Here is a 26,137-nt window from a genome sequence, read left to right on the forward strand (position 1 = left end):
AAATAAAAATGGAATTACCATATGACCCAATAATCCCACTAATGGGCATATACCCAGAGAACACCATAATTCAAAAAGACACATGCACCCCAATGTTCATTGTAGCACTGTTTACAATAGCCAGGTCATGAAGCAACCTAACTGTCCATCAACAGATGAATGGATAAAGAAGATGTGGTACATATATACAATGGAATATTACTCAGTCATAAACAGGAATGAAATTGGGACATTTGTAGAGACATGGATGGACCTATAGACTGTCATGCAGAGTGAAGTAAGTCATAAAGAGAAAAACAAATATTGTATATTAACGCATATATGCAGAATCTAGAAAAACTGTACAGATCAACCAGTTTGCAAGGTAGAAATAGAGACACAGATGCAGAGAACAAACATATGGACACCGAGGGAGGAAAGCGGGGGGTGGTGGGATTGGGATGAGATGAATTGGGAGACTGGGATTGCCATATATACATTACGAGTAAGAAAAAAATATCAAATTGTACACTTTAAATATATGCAGTTTATTGTACGTCAAAAAAATAATAATAAAAGACTTACCTGCAATGGAATATTACTCAGCCATGAAAAAGGAATGAAATTGAGTTATTTGTAGTGAGGTGGTTGGACCTAGAGTCTGTCATACATAATGAAGTAAGCCAGAAAGAGAAAAACAAATACCATATGCTAACTCATATATATGGAATCTAAAAAAAACGGTACTAATGAACCCAGTGACAGGGCAAGAATAAAGATGGAGATGTAGAGAATGGACTTGAGGACATGGGGGGAGTGGTGCTGAAGGGGAAGCTGGGACAAAGTGAGAGAGTAGCATTGACATATATACACTACCAACTGTAAAAGAGATGGCTAGTGGGAAGCTGCTGCATAACACGGGGGGATCAACACGATGGTGGGTGATGACTTAGAGGGCTGGGATAGGGAAGGTGGGAAGGGGTCTCAGGAGGGAGGGGATATGGGGATATATGTATAAATACAGCTAATTCACTTTGTTGTAAAGCAAAAACTGGCACAACAGTATAAAGCAATTATATTCCAATAAAGAGCTTAAAAAAAAACCCTCAGGTCTGGATGATTGTAAAGTTCGTGCCCTTTCAAATTTGTTCCATCATCTCTCAAAACTATTATAAGAAAAAAAAATAATCATTTGGACTATGTATGTATTTTTTCCAGTTTCAATTTTAACTCGGGACAGTTACCCCCATGGATCATAAAAATGTGTTAAATAGTTAATGAAAAGGGAAAAAGAATGCATAAAACTGCAAAAGAATTGCATTTGTTTATTTTTGATTTTATGTCCATTATTTTAGGAGGTGGGTCAAAAAGGATCTTGCTTTGATGTATGTCATAGAGTGTTCTGCCTATGTTTTCCTCTAAGAGTTTTATAGTGTCTGTGGCCTTACATTTAGGTCTTTAATCCATTTTGAGTTTATTTTTGTGTATTGTTTTAGGAAGTGTTCTAATTTCATTCTTTTACATCAGACCTGAGTTTTAACTGGGATTCCCCAATTAGCTCTAAGTTAATGACCCTGTTGCAGTTTCTGCTCCATAAAATAGGAATATCACCTTCCTTGCAGTTGTTATGAAGATTAAACATAATATGAGTAAAGTGCTTGGTGCATAGGCGTTTTTGATATTATTCCCTTGTGTGATTCCTTTTTTTTTTTATAAATTTATTTATTTAATTTATTTATTGGCTGTGTTGGGTCTTCGTTTCTGCATACGGGCTTTCTCTAGTTGCTGCGAGCGGGGGCTACTCTTCATTGCGGTGCACAGGCTCCTCATTGTAGTGGCTTCTCTTGTTGTGGAGCATGGGCCCTAGGCACGTGGGCTTCAATAGTTGCAGCACATGGGCTCAGTAGTTGTGGCTCACGGGCTCTAGAGCACAGGCTCAATAGTTGTGGTGCATGGACTTAGTTGCTCCGTGGCATGTGGAATCTCCCCAGGGCAGGGCTCAAACTCGTGTCCCCTGCATTGGCAGGTGGATTCTTTACCACTGTGCCACCTAGGAAGTTCCCTGGTGTGATTCTTGCCAGGGTTTGATGGCTGAAGCATGTCACGCTGGTGAGTTTTTTGCTTTGTTTATTTTTACACAGCATGAACTGGTGGATCATTCTGGCCCTTCTATGCATTCTTTTCAATGTGATTTTATTTTCACTTGGACTTGAGACATACCATCACATGAGTTAATTTATCTGATCTTCACAATAGTCTATGAAGGTCTGTCTTAAGGCCATCAACATGAGCTCACAATCCAAAATCAAGCACTTCAGACAACAGAATTACAAGATTCAAGCTATAAGTATGATAAAAATGATTAGTCATGAAACAAAGAATCAAAAGCATGAAAGAAACAGAATGCTATAAAAAAAAGATTAGCCAGAATAGAGACACAGATGTAGAGAACAAACATATGGACACCAGGTGGGGAAAGCGAGTGGGGGGGGGGGGGCTGGGATAAATTGGGAGTTTTGGATTGCCATATATACATTACTAATAAGAAAAAAAAATCAAATTGTACACTTTACATATATGCAGTTTATTGTATGTCAATTGCATCTCAATAAAAGTTGTTAAAGAAAAAAGAGATTAGCCAGGTATCAATGATTACAAATGACTAATATAACTAAATGCATAGGTTAAACAGAAGATTAGAAGTAGCTGAGGTTAGAATTGGGCATTGGAGGAAAAATGTGACAAAAGTATCTAAAATGTATACCAGAAAGAGAAAGAGATGAAAAATGTGTAAAAGAGGAAGAGGCATGAAGGATAGAACGAAAGGTTCTAAGAAATGTCTGAAAAAAATTTTTGTAGGAAAGAATAGAGAGGATGAGGGGGAGTGGAGAAAAATGCTCATTTATTTACAAATTCATTCAATAACTATTTATAAGCACCTAATGTAAGTCAGGCACTATTTTAGGCTCTTATAACAGATAATGCGATGATGAGAACAGATCATGGTTGATCATCATCCGGAACTGATTTTGGACAAGAATTCTCAGTCTCAGGAAATGAGTCCCAAGATACACTAAATCCTCATCCAGATACATCAGAAAGAAACTGAAGAACTCAAAGAGGCTGGGGGGGGGGGGGGGCAGGGAGAGGGGTGGAATATTTGAAAAGAAACCAGAAAGAAAACATATGTTTTCCACAAAGCAATAAAGCCCGAACAAATAGCAAATTTCTTAATGGCAACTATAGAAACCAGAAGACAGGGCACTACTGTCTTCGTAGGTCTTGGAAGAAATATCTGGCAACTTGGACCACTACACTCAGCTAAACCATCATTTGAAAATGAAGGTGACTTGAACAAACCTGCAGTATACAGTCAACTCCTGTTCAGGTTTATCTAAATCCTCACCGATTTTTTAGACTGTTGGAGAAATAGGAATATAGACCTAGTATGAGATGGTGTAAGGAATTATTATTTTATTAGTGATAGTGATATTGTGGTTAAGTAGGAAATGTCCTTATTTTTGTAAGATGAATACTCAAGAATTTAGGGGTGAAATGTCATGATGTGTGTAATAACTTTAAAGAGAACCACAATGAGATATTATTTCACATAATGTTATTGGCAAAAGTTTAAAAAAAAATCTCAAAATAGCAAGCATTGGGGAAAAGAAATGTCTACCTGCTGCTGGTGGAGGTGTAAATGGGCTAATTGTAGAGTAACTTGGTAGCAAGTAATTTGATAAAACTGAAGATGCAATTTCCTCCTACCCAGCAGTGCTATTCTTTAGATTTATATCCTAGGAAAGTTCTCCTACCTGTGTAGAGGCATATTCCAAGTGGTCCCAACTCATGCTAGTTAGAAGTTAAGTGTATATGCCCACCATCTTCAGCATGCATTTTTCCAACACTCTTCTTAGTTTCTCATCTATTGTATCCTCACTGGAATCTATCAACAGAAGTTCTGTCTAGAAAAAATATGAAGCAAACTATTAACAAAGGACAATCTTGGCATATAACTTTGTACAAGAATACTTATATAACAGGTGGATCTGTAAGATATTACTGTCTTTTGATATGGCTATTGCATCACCTGTGATGTGATCTAGCCAATAAAGTTTGATTTGAATCTAATTAACTGGTGGCGCAGCGGTTAACAATCCGCCTGCCAATGCAGGGGACACGGTTCGAGCCCTGGTCCAGGAAGATCCCACATGCTGCCAGAGCAACTAAGCCCATGTGCCACAACTACTGAGCCTGTGTGCCACAATTACAGAAGACCGCTCGCTGAGAGCCTGTGCTCCGCAACAAGAGAAGCCACTCCATGAGAACCCAATGCAACAAAGAGTAGTCTCTGCTCGCTGCAACTAGAGAAAGCCCGCGTGCAGCAACAAAGACCCAATGCAACCAATAAATAAATAGATTAAGTAATTAATTACTTAAAAAAATAAATCTAAGTCTTCAGATCTAACTTGCAGTTTAAAGGAAATCTAGAGGAAAGAGAAACATGCTAATGACCACCACAGGGAAGCAATCAGACCATAAGTTGGGCTATGCCACAGGACAATCATCCTTGTCTATTCAGCTAATCAGTGTCATGAAAAAAGTGACTGTTCAAAATTAAAAGGGGTGTAAGGGACATAATAAAGAAACTAATGCAGTATGTGGTTCGGGATTGGATCTGATTTGGAAAACCAGATATTATTGCAATAATTGAGGAAATCAGAATATGGATTGGGTATTAGGTGATATTAAGAAGTCACTGTTCATGTAAGCAAAAGTTCGTTTTAAAATGTAGATACAAACATTTAAGATTAGAATATCAAGACATCTAAATTATGGATTTTTAAAATATAAAGTAAGTCAATTTTTTAATTGAAGTATAGTTGATTTACAATGTTTCAGGTGTACAGCAAAGTGATTCAGTTATACATATATATATTCTTTTTCGTATTCTTTTCCATTATAGGTCATTATAAGATATTGAATATAGTTCCCTATGCTACACAATAGGACCTTTTTGTTTATCTATTTTATGTATAGTTGTGTGTAACTGTTACTCCCAAATTCCTAATTTATCCCTCCCCCCACCATTCCCCTTTGGTAACCATAAGTTTGTTTTCTATATCTGTGACTCTATTACTATTTTGTAAGTAAGTTCACTTGTATCTTTTAGATTTCATGGTAAATTAACTTTTTTAAGTGAGGGTGAAATAAAGTTACTCTAAGAAAAACTCAGCGTTTATCACTTACATAGCCTCAGTGAAAAATTCCTAAGGGATGTATTTCAGGATGAAGGAAATAGAATATTGAAATGCAAGAGAGAAGAGTATACAAATAAGGACTTGAGTACATTTAAACAGGTGTTGACTGTGTAAAGCAGTAATAGGAACATCAATATGGAGGATCTAAAATAAGCCATACCTGAATGCTGGACATATTAATGTACCAGATAGAAGGGAGGTAGTCAGTGTAGCAGCAATCAGAGGCCCCTTTATTGTTCTGAAAAAAGGTGCATAAGTCAACCATCTTTAGACAGCCAAGTATGCATGTTAAAATATAAAAGAATTTTCTGAAAGAATAGAAATAGGAAGTATAACTTCCAAACCATTAAAGAAGAAATAACGGAAAAAGAGAAAACAAAATCATTTCAAATACAAGCAGGAAAGTAGAAAGAAGCAACATAGGAAAATCAGAAAATAAACACAAGATAATAGTAATAAATCCAAATATATCACTAATTACAATAAATATAATTTTCCATTTTCCAAGGATTGCTGTATTTAATGATTTTTAAATATAGAGCTATGTGCTATATACTAGAGTACATTTAAAAAGAGACACAGTGGAACCTCCCTGGTAGTTCAGTGGCTAAGACTCCGAGTTCCAATGCAGGAGGCCTGGGTTTGATCCCTGGTCAGGAAACTAGATCCCACATGCTGCAACTAAGAGTTCACATGCTGCAACTAAAGATCTCACGTGCTGCAATGAAGATCCCCTACGTGGCAACAAAGATCCCAAGTGCCGCAACTAAGACCCCGCACAGCCAAATAAATAAATAAATAAACATGAAAGAAAAAAAAAGATACAGAAAGGCTGAAAATAACATAACCATGGATGACATAATTCATAAGGAGGAATGAATAATTCTTAATCTGCATGTGCAAAATCATATATTCTATAGATATAAAAAGCAAAAACTGACAGAATTATAAGGAGACATTTATGATTTCTAATGACAATGGGGGATTTTAACATTTATCTCTCAGAAATTTCTAGATCAAGCAAAGTAAGGAATATATTAGCACACCATAGATAAACAATCTTGTATACAGTAATTAGAGAATTTACATTCCTGTCAAGCACACATGGGAGATTTACAAAAATGGCAAAAATTCACTGCATATTAGGACGCAAAATAAGTCTTAACAAATTGCAAGGTTATTATCATATAAGACCATAGGCTTAGACCACAAAGGAACTAAGTTAGAAACCTATTTTTTAAAGATACTTTTATTTATTTATTCATTCATTTACTTATTTTTTAATATATATTTTTAAATTTATTTATTTTTATTGGCTATGTTGGGTCTTCGTTGCTGCACAAGGGCTTTCTCTAGTTGCGATGAGCAGGGGCTACTCTTTGTTGCGGTGCACCGGCTTGTCATTGCAGTGGCTTCTCTTGTTGCAGAGCACAGGCTCTCGGTGCTCGATCTTCAGTAGTTGCGGCACTCAGGCTCGGTAGTTGTGGTGCACGGGCATAGTTGCTCTGGCGGCATGTGGGATCATCCTGGACCAGGGATGGAACCGATGTCCCCTGCATTGGCAGGCGGATTCTTAACCACTGCACCACTAGGGAAGCCCCTAAAGATACTTTTATTTTTATTATTATTATTATTATTATTATTTTTATTTTTTGGCACACGGGCTTAGTTGCTCCACAGCATGTGGGGTCTTCCTGGAGCTGGGATCGAACCCGTGACCTCTGCATTGGCAGGCAGATTCTTAACCACTGCGCCACCTAGGAAGCCCTATTATTTTTAAAGATACTTTTAAAGCTCCACATTTTTATAAATTTGAAATACAGACACACAATTTCTAGATGAGTCATAGGTCCAATAAAAGATACTACAGTAAAGAGGGCTTCCCTTTATGAAGAGTAGCCCCGGCTCACCACAACTAGAGAAAGCCCACGCTCAGCAATGGAGACCCAATGCAGCCAATAAATAAAAAATAATAAAATAAATAAATAATTAAAAAAAATAACTACAGTAAAGAGACTACATATGGACAGTAGCTGTAGTCAGAATAACCACCATTTTAAGTTTATGATCATCCACAGTAATTTTTCTAAGATCCACCTGACTTTTGTAGAGGCCAAATTGTGAGTTAAGTGGGGAGGATTAGGAATCATGACCCTTGCTTCTTTCAAGTCTTTAATGGGAGCATCAATCTCTGCATTTCCCCCAGGAGTTCCAGAGACTTCCACTTAGCCTTGCCTACCACAGTGACCCCATAATGATCCCATAGGGTACAGGCAATGTGGGGATTCATCCAGTTGCCAAATATATCTAATTCAATTATACTTCCAGTAACCAGGGAAATAACCACAGGTATGGATATTTCTTTCTCCCCAGCGTACAGTCATCTGGTAAATGGCTATAGGTCCCTTTGGGAAATGCTTGGAGGAATATTAAGGTGTTTACTTGTGGCAGCAGTGCAAGGTCTTTCCTCAAGGGAACCTGGCCTTTTCAAAAGGCTCTGGGTCTGTGAACTGACTTAAGCCTAGGACTGGGCAAGAGGGCATCATTCTCCACTATGGTGACTCAAGTCAAGTTTTTGGGCTACAAGACCTAGAGTTTTTCCTGTTATATAGATCAAGCAATATTCTAGTAGGCTGATTATCTATTTTGTTCCTAGGGACACCATGATCAATTAGGTATCATGAAAGATCTCTGCAGACCAGAATGTTCTCATTACTGAAGTATCTGTGATGCCCTTTATGGTTGATGGTTAAGTGCTTACACTTGACCTCTGCTACAATGGAATGTTATCATCTTCATTGAAATTGGGCATTCCCTACATGCATAGCTGGCCTACAATGGACAGCAACCACAGAACTTTTCAAGGGTGTGAGTGATCCACTCACTAATACAGACATACCTCGGAAATATCGCTGGTTTGGTTCCAGAGCACCTCAAAAAAGCAGATGCTGCAGTAGAGCAAGTCACACAAATTTTTTATTTTTCCGGTGCACATAAAAGTTATGTTTACAGGGACTTCCCTGCTGGTGCAGTGGTTAAGACTCCACACTCCCAATGCTTAGGGCACGGGTTTGATCCCTGGTTGGGGAACTAAGATCCCACACACGGGAGGCCGTGGCAAAAAAAAAAAAAAAAGGAAAATAAAGTTATGTTTACATTATATTGTAGTGGGATTTTTTTGAAGTATTGTTGATGTATAATATTATATGTTTCAGGTATACCACATAGTGATCAACAATTTAAAAAAATGTGTGTGTGTGTGTGTGTGTATATATATATATATATGTATATATATATATTTGGCTGCTGCCAGGTCTTAGTTGCAGCAGGCGGGATCTTTTTTTTTTTAGTTGTGGCATGCAGGCTCTTAGTTGCAGTATGCGGGACCTAGTTCCCTGACCAGGGATCCAGTCTGGGCCCCCTGCATTGGGAGCATGGAGTCTTAACTGCTGGACCATCAGGGAAGTCCCTGATTCACAATTTTTAAAGATTATATTCCATTTATAGTTATTATAAAATATTGGTTATATTCCTTGTGTTGTACTATATATCCTTGTAGCTTATTTACTTTATACATAGTACTTTGTACCTCTTAATCCCCTACCCCTATCTTGACCCTCCCCTCTACTCTTTCCCCACTGGTAACCACTAGTTTGTTCTCTATATTGTGAGTCTGATTCCTTTTTGTTATAGTCACTAGTTTGTTTTATTTTCCAGATTCCACTTTTAAATGATATCACACAGTATTTGTCTTTACCATGTTGTAAACAAAAGTGCTGCCATCCAGGCTTTGTTATACCATTTATAGAGCACAGGCAGAGTAGATTTAGCATAATTCTTAAGGGCCCTAGGGCTTTTGGAAGGGCAAATGAGTGCTGGCTTCAACTTAAAGTCACCAGCTGCATCAGCCCCTAACGAGAGAGTCAGCCTACCTTTGAGCTTTGAAGGCAGGCATTGACTTCCCCTCTCTAGCTATGAAAGTCCTAGATGGCATCTTCTTCCAATGTGCGGCTGGTTCATCTGCACTGAAAATGTGTTGTTTAGCATAGCTACTTTTATGTATTAGCTAGATCTTGTGGATAACTTCCTGAAGCTTCTACATCAGCACTTGCTTCTTCACCTTGCACTTTTATGTCATGGAGATGGCTTCTTTTCTTAAACCTCATGAACCAACCTCTGCTAGCTTCGAACTTTCTTCTGCAGCTTCCTCACTTCTCTCAGCCTTCATAAAACTGAAGAGAGTTAGGGCCTTGCTGTGTATTAGGCTTTGGTTTACTGGAATGTTGTAGCTGGTTTGATCTACTGAGACCACTAAAACTTTCTCCACATCAGCAGTAAGGTTCATTATGTCCAAAATCATTGGACTCCTAATTCTAGACCAATATGAGATAACCCTGAATCTGTGTATAGTTTATCTCTTATGTATACCTGTGTCTTATGGGAGCATCCAGGGTACTTGCTACTTCCTGCTCCCTGGTCTAAGATGTTTTCAATATGGTGCATCAGTATAATGTTCTGGAGAACATCTGGATGATCAAGGTCATGTTAGCCTGTACTGTGACAGAGAGAGCAAGAGACAGTGCAAGAGAGTAGCCCTGGGAAAGGCCATGACTCTACACTGCTGTCTATTCCGTGTGACTGTGATCTGTTTATGAACTTCTTTCCTGATAGAGATAGAAAAGAATACAATTACTAGATCAAAAGCCATATACCAAGAGCCAGAGGCTATGTTGGATTATCAAATAGTCCACCACCATCCACCATAATCAATCTAGTTTTTACAGGAGCCACAGTAGTGAAAAAAAAAAAAAGGAAATATAACAGCAGCATTCTTTAAGTATTTTTTTATTGCATTCTTCAAGTATTTGAGGATGATATTAATCTCTGCCATTCCATGTAGGATCAAAACTACTTCTAATTGATCTTGGCGTGGTTGGGGGTAGGAGAGACCGTTTTGGGGGCTCTTACTTATCTTTTCCTACCATTATGACTCTTACTCCATAGATCAGAACTACTGGGTGGGTTCTTCCAGAGTCTAAATAGATTCATTCTTTTTTTTTTAAATAAATTTATTTATTTATTGGCTGCATTGGGTCTTCGTTGCTGCACATGGGCTTTCTCTAGTTGCGGTGAGTAGGGGCCACTCTTCATTGCAGTGCAAGGGCTCCTCATTGCAGTGGCTTCTCTTGTTGTGGAGCACAGGCTCAAGGAGCGCAGGCTTCAGCAGTTGTGGCACATTGGCTCAGCAGTTGTGGCTCACGGGCTCCTGAGTGCAGGCTCAGTAGTTGTGGTGCACAAGCCCAATTGCTCCATGGCATGTGGGATCTTCCTGGAGCAGGGATCAAACCCGTGTCCCCTGCATTGGCAGGAGGATTCTTAACCACTGCACCACCAGGGAAGTCCCAATAGATCCATTCTTACTATGCTTTTGGGAATTAGGGATATTACCAGAGGATTGTTCCATAGACCCATGAGACCTACTGTGAGAAAAATTTGGGCCAGGAGTCCATTTATCACCCAGCTTCCCTATACCGCTTAATAGGAGGGCCATGATATCACTTTGTGTATCCTGATACCAGTGTCACTTCAGATTCAAAAACCCACATCTCTCAAATGATCTTGCTCCTCTTCTTTCCTGTGTACAGTTCCCTTAGTAAATTACAACAGGTCCCTTTAGGATTAGAGAAACTTCTACTGTGTTGTCACAGAGTCCTTCCTCAAGATAATTCAGTCTTCTCTGGATCTGAAAACTGGCTCTGGTCTAGCAACTGAGTGAGGGATCATGATTTTTCTTTTCAGTAGCAAACATCAACCTTTGGCTCATTCACTCTTGATTTTCTTTTTTTTAATATATATAAGTTGAGAAATATCCTAGCTGCCTTTCTATCTGCCTTGCAATGGGAATACCATGGCCTGTTAGCCATTGCCACAGATCTCCATCCATCTCTTCCTTCTAGTTGCTATTCTTGCTTTACTACCTATTATTGTAATTATGTCTGCCTTGCCCCTGACAATTAAGTCAGGGCTTCTACTCTTTCAAAATCCTATAATCTTCATTGACACTAGGGATTCCAGTTCCATATTAGCCTCCTCTATGATGAATCCTAGCTTTCAAAGAACAGATACTACTAATAGTCTCAGCAACATCAGTGCTCATCTCTAGTGGATTTCTTATTGCTTTAATGAGGGGACTGTCCTCTGGTCTCCCAGGGAACACAGTCAACTCATGAGTTCTTTGCTTTTAAGGTAAATTTATTCTAGCATGTCTACATTTTAACTTTTCCAAGGCAGTTCCAGCACCTCCACCTCTTTCACCATGGGGTATTGTTTTCCCAAGCTTCAAGGAGCTTTCTCAGTGATGTACTAGGATCAGTTCCAGGTGTCGTTGCCAGGACATTAAATCCTATATCACAAGAGAGTGTCCTTATAGTAATTTATGCTTCCTTATCTGGTCTTATATTCCAATCCCCTTATTCCAGCACCCTCAAGATCCCCATCCCTGGTACACTCTCCCAATTACTATTGGTACATATTAGCCAGATTCTGCAACTCTTTTGGTGAATAATTTCTTTTCTCTCAAAGCAGAGTCAGTATTTCCCCAGTTGGGCCATAATAAAAGATCCAAATTATTAGCCTAGAATTCATGTAGGAAGTTGGAGGTAAATCTTAAAGAGGGCAGGTATCACTTACAAGGCATCTGCCTCAGATGTAGGAAGTGAAGGCTAAGAAAGAGTTGTAAATAGCCTTGTTAAGCAATGAAGGAGTTTCCCCAACCCAGAGCCAATCTGGAAAGACTTAGAGAGTAATTTTCCTTTCCCTTCCTTTCTTTTTTTCCCCCACAATATTCAAAATATCCAGTTTTCAACAAAAAATTATGAAGCATGCAGAGAAACAAGAAAGTATAGCTCATTCGTGGGGGGAAAAGGAGAATATCAATAAAGAGATATAAATGATAAAAGAAATCAAATAAAAATTCTGGAGTTGAAAAGTTCAATAACTGAAATGAAAAGTTCACTAGAGGGTTTCAATAGCTGATTTGAGCAGACAGAGGGAAGATCAGTGAACTTCAAAATAGGTCAACTGAAAGTATTCAGTCTGAAGAGCAGGAAAAAAAAAGATAAAGAAAAATGAACAGAGCCTAATAGATCTGTGATACACCATCAGGCATACCAACATATGCACAAGGAGAGGGGAGAGAGAGGGGGGCAGAAAAAATATTTGAAGAATTAATGGCTAACACCCTACCCCTACATCAATTTGATAAAAGACATGAATCTATACATCCAAGAAGCTCAATGGACTCCCAGTAGGATAAACTCAAAGGGATCCACATTGAGACATATACTCAAACTACTGAAAGCTGAAAATAAAGAGATTCTTGAAAGCAGCAAGAGGGAAGTGAATCATAATGTACAAGAGATAATAAATATTAACAACCAACTTTTGATCGGAAAACACAGAGGTCAAAAGGCAGTGGGATGACATAATTAACGTGCTGGGGTGAAAAAAAAAACGCGGGTTCCCTGGTGGTCCAGTGGTTAGGACTCAGCGCTTTCACTGCTGTGGGCCTGGGTTCAATCCCTGGTCAGGAAGCAGTGTGGCCAAATAAATAAATAAAGTGCTGAGGTAGGGGTGGGGGGAACCTGTCAACCAAGAATTCTATATCCTACAAAACTATCATTCAAGAATACAGAAGAAATTAAGACATTCCCAGATAAACAAAAGCTGACAGAATTAATTGCTAGGAGACCTGCTCTATAAGAAGTGCTAAGGGAGTCCTTCAGGCTGAAATGAAAGGACATTAGACAATCCACATGTAAAATAATGATTGTGGAGCCTTACCCCACATAATACACAAAAATTAACTCAAAATGGATCAAAGACCTAAAAGTGAAAGCTAAAACTATAAAACCCTTAGAAGTATGTATATTGGAAGTGATAAAGTATATTAAGAGGTAAAAGCATAAAAAGATATATGGCCATACATATGTTTCCATTTATTATGAAGATCTTATTTCCTGTGTGAGAAAATATAGACAAATTATTAGAAATGTTGATTCTGGAAAACTTTACCATGTTCCTTCCAAGAAACACATTCAGTTGGAAGGAATAATGCTGGAAGGAACTAAGTTGGAGGAAGAAGAGTGTTATGGACTGAATCGTGCCCCTCTCCATTCATATGTTGAAACTCTAATGCTCATTGTGACTGTATTTGGAGATAAAGCCTTTAAAGAGGTAATTAAGGCTAAATGAGGCCATAAGGGTGGTGCCCTAATTCAGTATGAGGGGTGTCTTTGCAAGAATAGAGACACCAGGAGTGCATGTGCACAGAGAAAGGCCATGTGAGGATCCAGTGAAAAGGCAGCAGTCTGCAAGCTAAGGAGACATGTTGGCCTCTGGAGAAAACAAACCTGCTGGCCTCTTAATCTTGAACTTGGTCTCCAGAACTGTGAGAAAATAAATATCTCTTGTTTAAGCCAACAGCCTGTAATACTTTGTAATGGCAGCCCTAGAAGACTAATACAAAGAGCCACTAGTACTTGAAAATAAATCTTTAAAGGAAATTTTAGATCATGTAGATAGAATGATTGCTGTTGCTTACAAGATATCATGACCATGACATAAGCAGAAAAATCACATTCAAAAATACCATTTCCAGCACAGTCTAGGGTTATCAGAAGTTGCATAACACAAGCAAAGGGAATGTAACATCTGTCCATTTTGAGTTTCTGGTCCTGCTTTGCCAATACTTTCAGAAGCTGATTCACAATCATCCACTCCTGAAGACTCCATTGCCAAGGAAAGCAGACTATCCATCAGCTTCTTGGATCGGACATGGATGAACCTCAAACATTTACTATTTCACTCATTCCTTCAAAAGCTCATTCTTGGTCACCTTCATCCACCCGTAGATAGCCACAGTGACTACAGCCTCCATAGCTCCCCTCTCATCTCCAAACCTCACTCAGGAAGCACTGTAATCTTCAGTAATCATGTTTAAAAACTTGTCTTGTTTATTTTATTATTGCTAAGTGTTATCTGCCTTCATTATGTGTCTTTAACATATTATTTCACTGTTCATTTACAGAGAAACTATAACACATTTGTTAGTTAAAAGGAAAACATGATTTGTATCCTATAGGGTTACTGCACAAAGTCATTAATAAGTGTTGAACAATTAGATGGTTGGTGTTTTTCTGCTAAATATATAACTATATATATTAATATTTAATTTATTAACTATATATATATTTTAGAGTGTTTTGAGTACTGAAAGAAATTGGTTGAGGTTTTTAGATGTGCTGGGAATACATTATTATTTTTTCTACTTAAAATAATGACTATCTAAAAATTCACTACCCAACATGTTTTTTAGGAATGGATTAAATCCTCTGAGGGATGCCTGAACTAGAATACGAGGTACTAGAAAGACTAAAGTCATATCGTTATTATATTGTGAATATTTCATTTCATTAGAGGACACATATGATCAACCACTGGTAATGCTAAGATTGATCACTTGATTTACACTTAACGCTTTCCCTCTTGGAAAGTAATCTGTGTGGTGTTACTTTGGCTCTATATGAATGTTTACAACAATTATCTATTGGGTTTTTAAAAAATTATTTATTTACTTATTTATTTTTTATTGGCTGTATTGGGTCTTCATTGCTGTACACGGGCTTTGTCTAGTTGCAGCGAGGGGGATACTCTTCATTGTGGTGCATGGGATCCTCATTGTGGTGGCTTCTCTTGGTGCAGAGCATGGGCTGTAGGCACATGGGCTTCAGTAGTTGTGGCTCATGGGCTCTAGAGCACAGGCTCAATAGTTGTGGTGCATGGGCTTAGTTGCTCTGCAGTATGTGGTACCTTCCTTGGGCAGGGATTGAACCCGTGTCCCCTGCATTGGCAGGTGGATTCTTAACCACTACATCACCTAAGAAGTCCAATCATCTATTGGTTTTAACACCAGTTGGTAATCCTTGCCTGAATCAGTAATTTCATTGGAGTTTGTGAAATTCCTTTTCTAACTGTTTCGTTTCTTTCACATTGTTTACAAGCATTCTTGTAATGAAGAAAGGTTTTCTTCATTAACTAGGACTATTTGGTTATTCTAAAACAAATTTTTACTGGAAGAGCAAAATAACGCTTAACATTTTCTCTTTACCAATTTTCAAAGTAAATGTTTCAAAATTTACCCCAAATGGTAACAGGTGAGACTTCTTGATTTACTCTCATTTTGAGTATCATCATAAAATAATGAATTTCATTGAATCATTGTGTTAAATTCAATCATTATTCTTTTAGTTGCTGAGATTGTGACAACTTTGTTCCATAGAGACACTTTCATATGGGCTCCTGGGTCCTTTTGACATGACATTATCTTCTAAAACTTTCTCGCTTCTTAACAAGAAAAGGTGTCCCAGGCACACTTTGAAAAACGCCTGTTTCTAGATGTGGAATCAGCAGTTTTTCCAAGAAGCCATGCTTTGTTTTAATGGACTCTAGGACTGGCTGCTCATTGTTTCTAGTCCATTTCAATGGACTGGACCAGAAAATATACACTTGAAAACTCATGAGTTTTTCCTGGTTTTTCATTTTAAACATTATGTTTTCATGTTTTCACTTGGTTTCTTTGGTTATATAATTGCATATCCTTTTTTTTTTAAATTATTTTTTGGGGGGTACACCAAGTTCAATCATCTGTTTTTATACACATATCCCCGTATTCCCTCCCTTCCTTGACCCCCCCTCGAGTCCCCCCACCCTCCCCGCCCCAGTCCTCTAAGGCATCTTCCATCCTTGAGTTGGACTCCCTTTGTTATACTACAACTTCCCACTATCTATTTTACAGTTGGTAGTATATATACATCTGTGCTACTCTCTCGCTTCGTCTCAGCTTCCCCTTCACCCCCCGCCCCCTCCCAAACCTCGAGTTCTCCAGTCCATTCTCTGTATCTGCGTCCTTGTTCTTGTGACTGAGTTCATCAGTACTATAATTGCATGTCTTGTATATTAAAAATATTGATTCCTCACATTATTAATACAACCATCTATGTACTTTGACCTATTTTTAAGAAAATAGTATATTTTGAAAATTCATGTACTGATAATACTACAGACAATATAACTTTGGAGAGAAGTTTAAAATTTAAGAGATTTTAATATTTAAGGGCTTAAAGTTTAAAATTTTAGTTGGAGATTTTTTTGTCCTTAGAGTATATCCCATTAAGGATGGAGAGTCTTCAGAACTAACTCTTTCTCTATGTGATTATGTTGCCAAGTGGATATGGTTCAGTTCATTTGTTCTCAAATTAAAAGAATTTTAAAAGTTTTACTTTTATTTTTTGATTAGGTAATGGAATTACATAATTCAAACTACACATAGAGGAGTCTTAAAGCACACAGTCTTGTTTCTGTCCTTAACTTCTTTTCTGGTTTTTATTGGTTTCTTGTTTATCCTAGCAGTGCTTCTTTTTGCAAATATAAGCAGTGCTTCTTATTTCCTCCCTACCCTTACTATCTCTCATATAAAACATAGCATGTTATATACATTATTCTGCACTTTGTTTTTTTCACTCAACAATATATGCTGGTGATCTTTCTAAATCAATACAGAGAGCAATTGATTATTTTGTTTTTAAAATTCAAATAGAAAGTTTTATTAACTTGGACCAGAACACAAACCAGAAAGTGTTTGTAATATAAAAATTTTAATTAGATGTTCTTTAAAAAAATTAATTAATTAATTGGCTGTGTTGGAACTTTGTTGCTGTGCGAGGGCTTTCTCTAGCTTCGGTGAGCAGGGGCTACTCTTCCTTGTGGTGTGCAGGCTTCTCATTGTGGTGGCTTCTCTTGTTGCAGAGCATGAGCTCTAGGCACATGGGCTTCAGTAGTTGTGGCATGCGGGCTCAGTAGTCGTGGTACACGGGCTTAGTTGCTCCTCAGTATGTGGGATCTTCCTGGACCAGGTATCTAATCCATGTCCCCTGAATTGGCAGGTGGATTCTTAACCACTGCGCCACCAGGGAAGTCCCATAGATGTTCTTAATGTATATATGTATATAACTATTGCCAAATTTATTTCTTATAAAAAATGACTATATATGTACACAAATTATAATTAATACAACTCTCTAGAGCTCATATATGTATTTGGCATTCTTATCCAGTCCACAACTATGGATAAATGCATCTATCCATAAATAATCAATGCCATGAATAGACAAGAGCTCCCCTTCTTTTTAAATTTAACTCACAATGCCAACATCACAACTAAAAATTTTAACAATAACTCCTGATATCATCAAATGTCCAGTCAGTTTTCTCATAGAGGTCATAACATTTTTAAAAAATCTTAAAAAACTATGATCCAAATAAGGTCCACACATTATGATTGGTTAATGTCTTTTAAAATCTTTTAAACTACAGGTTTACTTCCATCCCTTTCTTCCCCCTTGCAATTTTTTTTTTTTTTAAGAAAACTAGTTGTTTATTCCCTAGAATTTCTTACAGTCTCAATTTTGCTGTCTGCATCACTGTGGTGTGGTTTAACGTTTCCCTGCCTTCTGCATCTTCTGTGAATTGGTAGTTATATCTTGAGGCTTGCTCACGTTCAAGTTCATATTTTTGGCCAGACAATTAATAAGTGGTGGTGGTGTTTTCCATAAGGAGTACGTAATGTCTGGTTGTCTTTTTTGTGGTATTAGCAGCCACTGATGCTCAATGCCTAGATCCATTAGCTCATTAGTGGTTCATTTATTTTTTTATTGTGGTTAAATATACCTAACAAAATTCACAATTTAAACCATGTTTTAAACCATTTTTAAGTGTACAGTTCAGTGGCACTAAGTAATTTACATTGTTGTGCAACCATCAGCACCATCCATCTGCAGAACTCTTCATTTTTCCAAACTGAAACTCTGTACCCATTAGACAATAACTCCCCATTTCCTGCTCTCCCCAGCCCCTGGCAACCACCATTATACTTTCTGTCTCTATGAACTTGACTGCTCTAAGTCCCTCATATAAGTGGAATCATACAGTATTTTTCCTTTTGTGCCTGGCTTATTTCACTCAGCATAACGTCTTCAAGGTTCACTTATGCTGGAGCATGCATCAGAATTTCCTTCCTTTTTAAGGTTAACATTCTGTTGTATATAAATACCACATTTTGTTTGTTCATACATCGGTCAGTGGACATGCTGTAGACGTGGTACCGTTTCTTACAAGGCAAAAAATTAAAAGGCAAACAGTGCTTATATGGAAACATACATCGCAGCAAAATCATTAAAGTTGTTTGAATTGCAGGTAGCCTCAAGAACAAGAAGCAAGATCTCCATTCCCAGGGCTTCCTAGGTGGTGCAGTGGTTAAGAATCTGCCTGCCAATGCAGAGGACACGGGTTTGAGCCCTGCTCCAGGAAGATCCCACATGCCATGGAGCACCTAAGCCCATGCCCCACAACTTAAAAAAAAAAAAAAAAAAAGATCTCCATTAGCCCACGGATTTGCAACAGATACATATTCTGAACTCAAACTACAGGTCCAGCAATGTTTTTCAGACCTCAGTGCAAGTGCAAAGGAAACTTCTATACTTCACTTAACTGTGCAATTAAAGAGCTTCCACCTAACCTTCAATTGGATGTGCTTGATGTAGAATGTAATGATGTGATAAAAGGCAAGCATGAAGAGAATATAAATGATAGAATTCTATAAATGCCCTTCAAGTGATAAACATGCTCAATTAAAATCATATGCTCTGGGATTGACACCAGTATTTGGCAGTACTATCTGTGCAAAGACATTTTAAAAGATGAAATACATAAAATCTCATTATACATCAGCATTAACAGATGAATGTTTGCAATTGATTTTAATGATAGAAAACACTAACTTTGAACCCCAATTAAGCAGCAGACCTGTACTACAAAAATTTGTTCTCAATTATATTGTGAATTTTGTCAATAAACTCAAAGAAATGGTGGAAATCTGTTTTCCTTAATTTTTATGTACCTATATAATATTCTTGATTTTGCTTCTTGGCATGCAAAGCCTCATATTTACTATCTGATCCTTAATAGGATAAGTTTGCCAACCCCTGGTCTAGAAGGACCCTGATCAATACAACCAGCTGCCCTTGATCCACTCCCAAGTTCTATTCCTGTCTCCTACTCATTAAATGGCCTCTAATTCAACTGCTCAAGCCAAAACTCTAGAAGCCATCCTGATTTTTCACTTTCCCACAATCTCTATATTAATCTGTTAAAATGTTCTGTCAGTCCTACCTCGAAATAGATTTAATCCATCTCCTTCTCTCCATATCTGCTGCTTTTATTCACCTCTTGTCTGCACTAATGAAATAGTCTAATTGGTCTCCCTGCTCCCACTCTTGCCCCCCCCCCTTTTATTTTGTTTTTCTTCCAAGAATCTTGCCTTTTAATGATCCAATATTTGCTCTGTAGCTATAGGAACCTCTTTAAAATGTGAAGAGGGATGAATTTGGAGGTTGGGATTGCCATATATACATTACCAATAAGAAAGAAAAATCAAATTGTACACTTTAAATATATGCAGTTTATTGTATGTCAATTATATCAATAAAATTCTTGAAAAAAATAAAGCAAAGCACAATAAAAAAAAGTGAAAAGATCATTACTTCCCTACTTTAAACTCTTTATTGCCTTCTCATTGCACTTAGAATAAATTCCAAATTCCTGATCATGACCTGCAAGGCTCTAAATAGCCCAGTCCACCTCTTCAGTCACATCTGCAATGAACTGAATGTTAATGCTCCTCAAAATCCATGTTAAAATCCTAATCCCCAGTGTGATGTTATTAGGAGGTGGGGGCTTTGGGGTGATCAGGTCATGAAGGTGCAGACCTCGAATGGGATTAGTGCCCTTATAAAAGAGACTCCAGAGAGCTCCCTTTCTCTTTCCACTATGCGAAGATACAGCAAGATGACTGTCTATGAGCCGGGAAGCAGGTCCTCATGACACTGAGTCTTCTAGTGCTTGATCCTGGACTTCCCAGCCTCCAGAACTGTGAGAAATAAACTTCTATTGTTTATAAACCACCCAGTTTGTGGTATTCTGTTACAGATGCCAGAATGGACTAAGACAACATCTCATGCCTTTCAGGTCCACTGGTCTCATCAAATATACCTCCCTTTCTTTTTTGTGGCCTTTACATCTGCTGAACACTTTACTGGAACCACTCTCCTTGCCCTGTTTTGCATTTCTGGGTCCTTCTTTCCCTTTGCATACTAGATAAATGTGTACAATATGCCTTCCTCTTCTGTTATTCTCCACCTTATTGACTGTTTTGTTTCCTTTCCCTTTTGCGATATCTATGAAATACCTACACAACTGCTTTAAACATCTGTCTCTTAAAGTGACAATCCAGGACCCAAGCCCCTGTGATACCTTCTGCTTTTTTTTTTTTTTTTTTAATATTTATCTACATATTTATTTGGCTGTGTCAGGTCTTAATTGAGGTGCGCAGGCTTAGTTGCCCCGAGGCATGTGGGATCTTAGTTCCCAAGCCAGGGATCGAACCCCCATTCCCTGCATTGGAAGGCCGATTCTTAACCACTGGATCACCAAGGAAGTCCCACTTTCTGCTTTTTTCATCAGTGCCTGGTACACAGTAGACACTTACTGTTGAAGGAAGGAAGGAAAGAGGGAAGAAACCTAAGTGGGTCTGGGAGCCAGGAAAACTGGAGGTATAAAACTAAGGGTCATCAGTATTTAAATGCTTTAACTCAGAAAAGTGGATAACAATCACCCAGGAGTGTATCACGTTAGAAGATGGGGGAAAAGGGCCCTGAAAAAACTCTAGCATTTAGGAGAAAGGTAATAATTAAAATGATACCATCTAATCCTGACCGAGTGCTGTATGCTGCATTTCCCTTTTAGTTGAAAATATTTTCCCTTTTATGTATGTGACCCCTCCCTGAGAGAACCGATTCCTGTAAAGGTGTGGGGAACTAATGTTCTTGCTCATAATATGTTGACATTTATTAAGTTTACTGAATGCAAGGTACCGTTCTAAGCATTTTACATGTATTAATTCTCACAACCCTATGAACATAATAAATGCTAATGAGAAGCTACAGAGAGTGAACTTACAGAACAGAGGATAATTAAAAGAGCAAAGGCCCTGGGGAGGGGGCTAGCCCTGGACAGTAGAAGGGACATCTCTTCCACTATAAGGAGGAAAGGACAGAGGCAGATAGGTGCACGTTTAAGTTTGTTTAAACCAAAATCTTTCATCATGGAACTCAATTTCTCTATAATGCTAGTAACTTGAAAAAAACAAAACTTCTAAATTTTAATGGGCTTTACAGAAATAACAAAGTCCTATGGGGATTAAGGAGAGGGAGAAAGCAATTCTGCCCTAAGTTTGGACACCCATTAACTAACAGGTATACCTGAGGCTTTATGGATCCCAAGATGGGCAACATGTGGAGATTGTACGGGTGGGCCTCTGTTCGCGTGGAGTGGCCAGCACTCATTCCCCACTCTTCTGTCCCAGAACTTTAATCTCCCTGTAAGGATTCCAAGATTTGTTGCCTCAATGGAACATATGATCCAGGTGCTCTGGCCAGAAGATGGACCTGAGGCCGAGTTCTCTCCTGGGAAATTTTATCTTGAGATGAGTGACACAAGAAATAAGATTGACTGGGTCACAATCCCAAAACATATGACCTGAAGAATTCCCCAGTTCCTACTCCCTGAACCCCTGGAGCTGACCCAGGTCTTATCCTTCCAAAGGCTGATCTTTTAGCCCTTCCTTCCATTCCAGGAGCCACCCCATAAACTTCAGATTCCTGTTTTGAAAAGGTCAGAGACAGTTTCCATTGCTTGCAACCCAAGGATCCTGGCCAAAAAATATAGTCACCTATAGAATGTGTGCCAAAAGAATGGCAGTGGCTGGGATGCTAGGAGACCCAAGGTTGGCAAGCCTCCGTCCCTGACCCCTTACCCAATGTGGTCAGTTTTGTATAGTGGGGATGGTAATATGTCAAGGCTCTTTAGAAAGGCTGACAGATCCCAGCTAGAACTCACCTTCTCGGCCGTAAAGTCATATTTTCAAACCCCTTTAGGATCCACACCTAATAACTGAGGAACATGCTTTGGCAAAGGCTGTCACTCTCGGTGCTACAGTTGTGACTTCAACTCATGTTCACCATTTCCACATCAGTTCAGCCACCCACACCCACTGCCACACTCTGGCAGCAATGGAGTTCTTTGTGAAACCTCTGGTGACCTATCACAGATCTTTACTCAGCTTCCTTTGTGCCACTACAGTAGCTTGTACTATCCTCCATCATGGACTTACCATGCCACATTGTTATTACGTCTGGCTTTGGTAGCAGCTGTGAACGCTCTGAGGATAGAGTATAAGTCAGGGTCTAGTACAGTGCTTTGCACTAAATGTAGAACAAACCAAACAATATACATAATATATGAAGTCAGGGAATATCGTAAGTAAAGATTATGTGAAAACCCCTTAAAATAAAGAAGACAGAAAACCAGTTAGGAGGTACATACCACCCCACCAAAGGAAAAAAAAAAAAGACGACAACGATGATGACAGTTCAGACTCTTAAAAACAAAGCAGCTTACCAGAGGTTATTCACGGGCAGGTCACGACTGAGAATCTGGCCCACTGACATCCAGGACAGTGTTCTCCCAGCAGTGTGAAGACTATCCGATTCTTCCCCCATCAACATAACCTAGCCTCATAAGGGATACGTCCAAGTCTTTGCAACTGTGTTCTCACATTGTCTCTCCCGTATAAATGACTCAATTCAGTCCACTGTCAGCTTAGATTTCACGGCAAAGTTTATTTGAAGAAATTAAGAAACCTATGACAATCTCCCCATTCCAACATCTACCCTTCTAAGTGTCAACCAAGGGGCTGTCATGTGTTGGTGGGGATGGAAAGGGAGGGGGTGTGGTTCCACCGTGCAGTTATTTTTCTAGTTTTCAGCATGTGTCATCTCAGCCCTGAGTCCCTCTGACCATGACCACTTGTTCAGAGCTGTGGTGCTACCCTGAGAGTATTTTAGGTCAGTGGCCATCTCCTGAGTTCACTGGTCACATTCCAGTCAGTGTGATCAATATTAGTGATCAATGATGGCCAAAGGTAAATAAGAGGGACTTCCCTGACGGTCCAGTGGTTAAGACTCCGTGCTTCCACTGCAGGGGGCATGGGTTCAGTCCCTGGTCCGGGAACTAAGATCCTCTATTAAAGAAAGTTCTAAGTGACACATGGAATGTTCAATTTGTTAAAGTGCTCAACTACAACATACAAAACAAAGGTGTTGAAAAAGTACCTACTGGTGAGAAAGCAATTTATAATCTGAAGGGCTTCTAGAAAATTATAACAAAAGAAAATATATAAGATGACCACTACTCACATAATTTCAGCAATGATGAGGCAGGGTAAAGCTGAGCTTAGTCTCTGGATTACTAGAACTCTGAAGCAAACACATCTCTAGCTGGAGACCAGCTCCTGAAACTACTCATAGAGACTGAATGAAATATTTATCACAATTTTTCTTGCTCTAACAACTTTCTCATCAAATAAACTTCTAATCTGAATTCTGGTTTCCTGTATGAAAAGATTATGGGCAACTGACTGAGTTATATATGGCCTATAAACCACTCTCCTGTAGAGTAGTTAGCAAAAACCTAGAGTGAGATGAGAAATCAGTTTCCAAATCTGGCAGGTTAAAGCCCACACCCAAGAACAAGAGGTCCATAATCTATCTATCCTCTTGGCATAGTAAACAAGAGACAGGATTGGGGTGCCGTGGTAGTGAAGGGTAAGTATCCATCAGCAGCAGTGGCTCCCTTATCCTGGAAGTTAGCGTATGGCCTCAGCAGTCACTTGTAAGTCCAGTGAGCAGTGGCCCAGCCCTGGCCCTTGCATAGGTCCCGGTGGCGAAGGAAACAGGCATGGACTCGGAACCGGCGGCCACAGTGAGGACAAGCATGCAGGGCTCCAGCGTGGGTCTTCATATGCTCTGTCAGATGGTGCTTCAGCTTGAAGCGCTTGTTGCAGATGCCACAGCCAAAGGGCCGAAGGCTGAAGGTCAGCATGATGTGCCGGTCACGCTTTGGCTTCACTGCAAACCGCTTCCCACACAAACAGCCAAAGCGTTTTCCATCTGCAGGGGGTGCCCCGCCTAGCTTCACCGGCCCATGCACAGCCTGCCCGGCTCCTCCAGGTCCCCCACCCCCTGACAGGATTTCATTCCCATGAAGATCCACTGGCTTCCAGGATGGACCACCTCCTCCAGATGTTGCCCCTGCTCCTGAGGGCAGCAAGAACCCTAGCTCTCCATTCTCTTCAGTGTTCCCTCCTGGAAACACTTTGGTCTCCTCCTTTGCTCCTCCAGACTGAGTTCCACCTCCTGATATCTCCTCCTTGGGCTCAAAGGGTTCCTGCTTAATGTAGAAGATTTTGGGGGACAGTGTAGTATGAGGGGCAGGAGGCTCAGGTGGAGCATTCTCACTCTCTGGAAGCCTGCAAGGAGTAGTGGATGTTGGCAGGGGGTGGGATGTAGGAGGGCGGGGAAAACCCCCCGATCCTCTCTGAGGCTGAGGAGTCTGAGAGGGTGCTACTGACCCCTGGTCCTCCTCATCTTCTTCTTCTTCCTCCTCCTCCTCCTCCTCTTCTTCAACTTGAAGCTGTAACATATCTCCCAGTTCACTCCCCTCCCCTCCAACGGGGCTCTGGGTAGAAGTGGAAGACTGTGCTGGGGTCTGGAAAGGGGAAGAGCGGATGCACCAGCCTCCTGGAGAGGATGTGGTGGAAAGAAGTGTGTGGAAAGGGGTCGCTCCCCGAGTTAAAATCCCACCACCTGAGTTTTCTAGTTCTCTAAGGATCTCTGAGCACTGATCTACCACTTGCCACATCTGGAGGCCACTGGCCACAAGGAGGTGAGCAGGGAGAGCATCCAGTGGCAGACGGAGATGCCCGGAATAAATGAGCTGGAGCAGCCCCTCGAAGGCATCAGCTTCGATGACGCTGGGCAGGGTGAGACGTGGTGCATCCCCCAGAAGAAGTTTGTCGTGGAAATAAGGAGAGGCGGCAGCCAACACCGCTTTGTGAGCCCTAAGTTCGCGGCCCTGCACCAGGAGGGACACGTCACAGAACTTTCCCTCCAGCCTGTGGCGGTTGAGGGCCTCCAGCAGCAATGAACTATGCTGAGGGAACTCGATCTGTATCGTCCGTGGGGCTGGGTTGCAGGCGGGGGAGGGGGCTACGGGAGGCAAAGGCGTCGAGGTATCCATGGTCTCCTGGGCAAGAGAGAGACCCCAGCGGATCGAGCACAAGGGGTGAGGGGCGGGACAGAGCCCGTGCGGGACGAGGTCTGTGAAGGAAAGAGAAGGGGTCACAGAAGCTCTGGATAAGGGGAACCGTGTCTCCCCAAACAACGCCCGCCTCCCCCGCCCCGCAACGTGTGGAAACTTTTCAGTCGGCGGTGGTTCAGGCAGATCAGTCCCACGCACGCCCCCGCCGAGAAGAAGAAAACAAACCACAACAAAACACCAACCGGGGCGTGAGCCTGTGGAGATGAGGAGGTCCTTCAGCCGGGAGCCCGACCTCGCCGGCCGCGTCGGCTCCTCCCTGCCGCTCCGCTCCCACTCACGTGCCCGCAAAGTCCAGCTCCCAGGGAGGCGCGGCCACCCGGAGACCGCGAGCGCCAGCCGCTCGGCCCTTCCCGCCGCCACGCCCCCGCGGGTACACACGCGGCCCGGCGTCCAGAGCGCCTCTGCAGCGACCGCACCGCCCCAGCCGGAAGCCACCGCCTTCCCGCCGGACGCGGACGCCGGGCGCTGGGCGGGGCCAGGGCGACAGCCAATCGGGGGGCGCCGGC

General features: G+C 40.4%; 1 protein-coding gene across 2 annotated transcripts; it reads right to left on the minus strand.

Annotated features, from left to right (window-relative positions):
* Positions 1–3,852: 3,852 nt before the first annotated feature.
* Positions 3,853–26,047, minus strand: ZBTB9 (zinc finger and BTB domain containing 9). Of its 2 annotated transcripts, XR_009048136.1 has the most exons (4): positions 25,814–26,047; positions 22,872–25,630; positions 5,401–5,478; positions 3,853–3,944 (listed from the first exon to the last, which is right to left on the minus strand). XR_009048136.1 is itself a non-coding variant. In XM_057700335.1 (2 exons), the coding sequence occupies exon 2, from the start codon at positions 25,548–25,550 to the stop codon at positions 24,138–24,140; it is 1,413 nt and encodes a 470-aa protein (XP_057556318.1). In that variant the 5' UTR covers positions 25,551–25,630; positions 25,814–26,047; the 3' UTR covers positions 22,050–24,137. The 2 variants fall into 2 exon arrangements, 1 of the variants encoding a protein (XP_057556318.1); XM_057700335.1 differs by lacking the exons at positions 3,853–3,944; positions 5,401–5,478 and having other exon boundaries at positions 22,050–25,630.
* Between the last annotated feature and the right edge of the window lie 90 nt (positions 26,048–26,137).

This window comes from Hippopotamus amphibius, chromosome 11, assembly GCF_030028045.1.
Source record: "Hippopotamus amphibius kiboko isolate mHipAmp2 chromosome 11, mHipAmp2.hap2, whole genome shotgun sequence".
Classification (NCBI taxonomy): Eukaryota; Metazoa; Chordata; class Mammalia; order Artiodactyla; family Hippopotamidae; genus Hippopotamus; species Hippopotamus amphibius.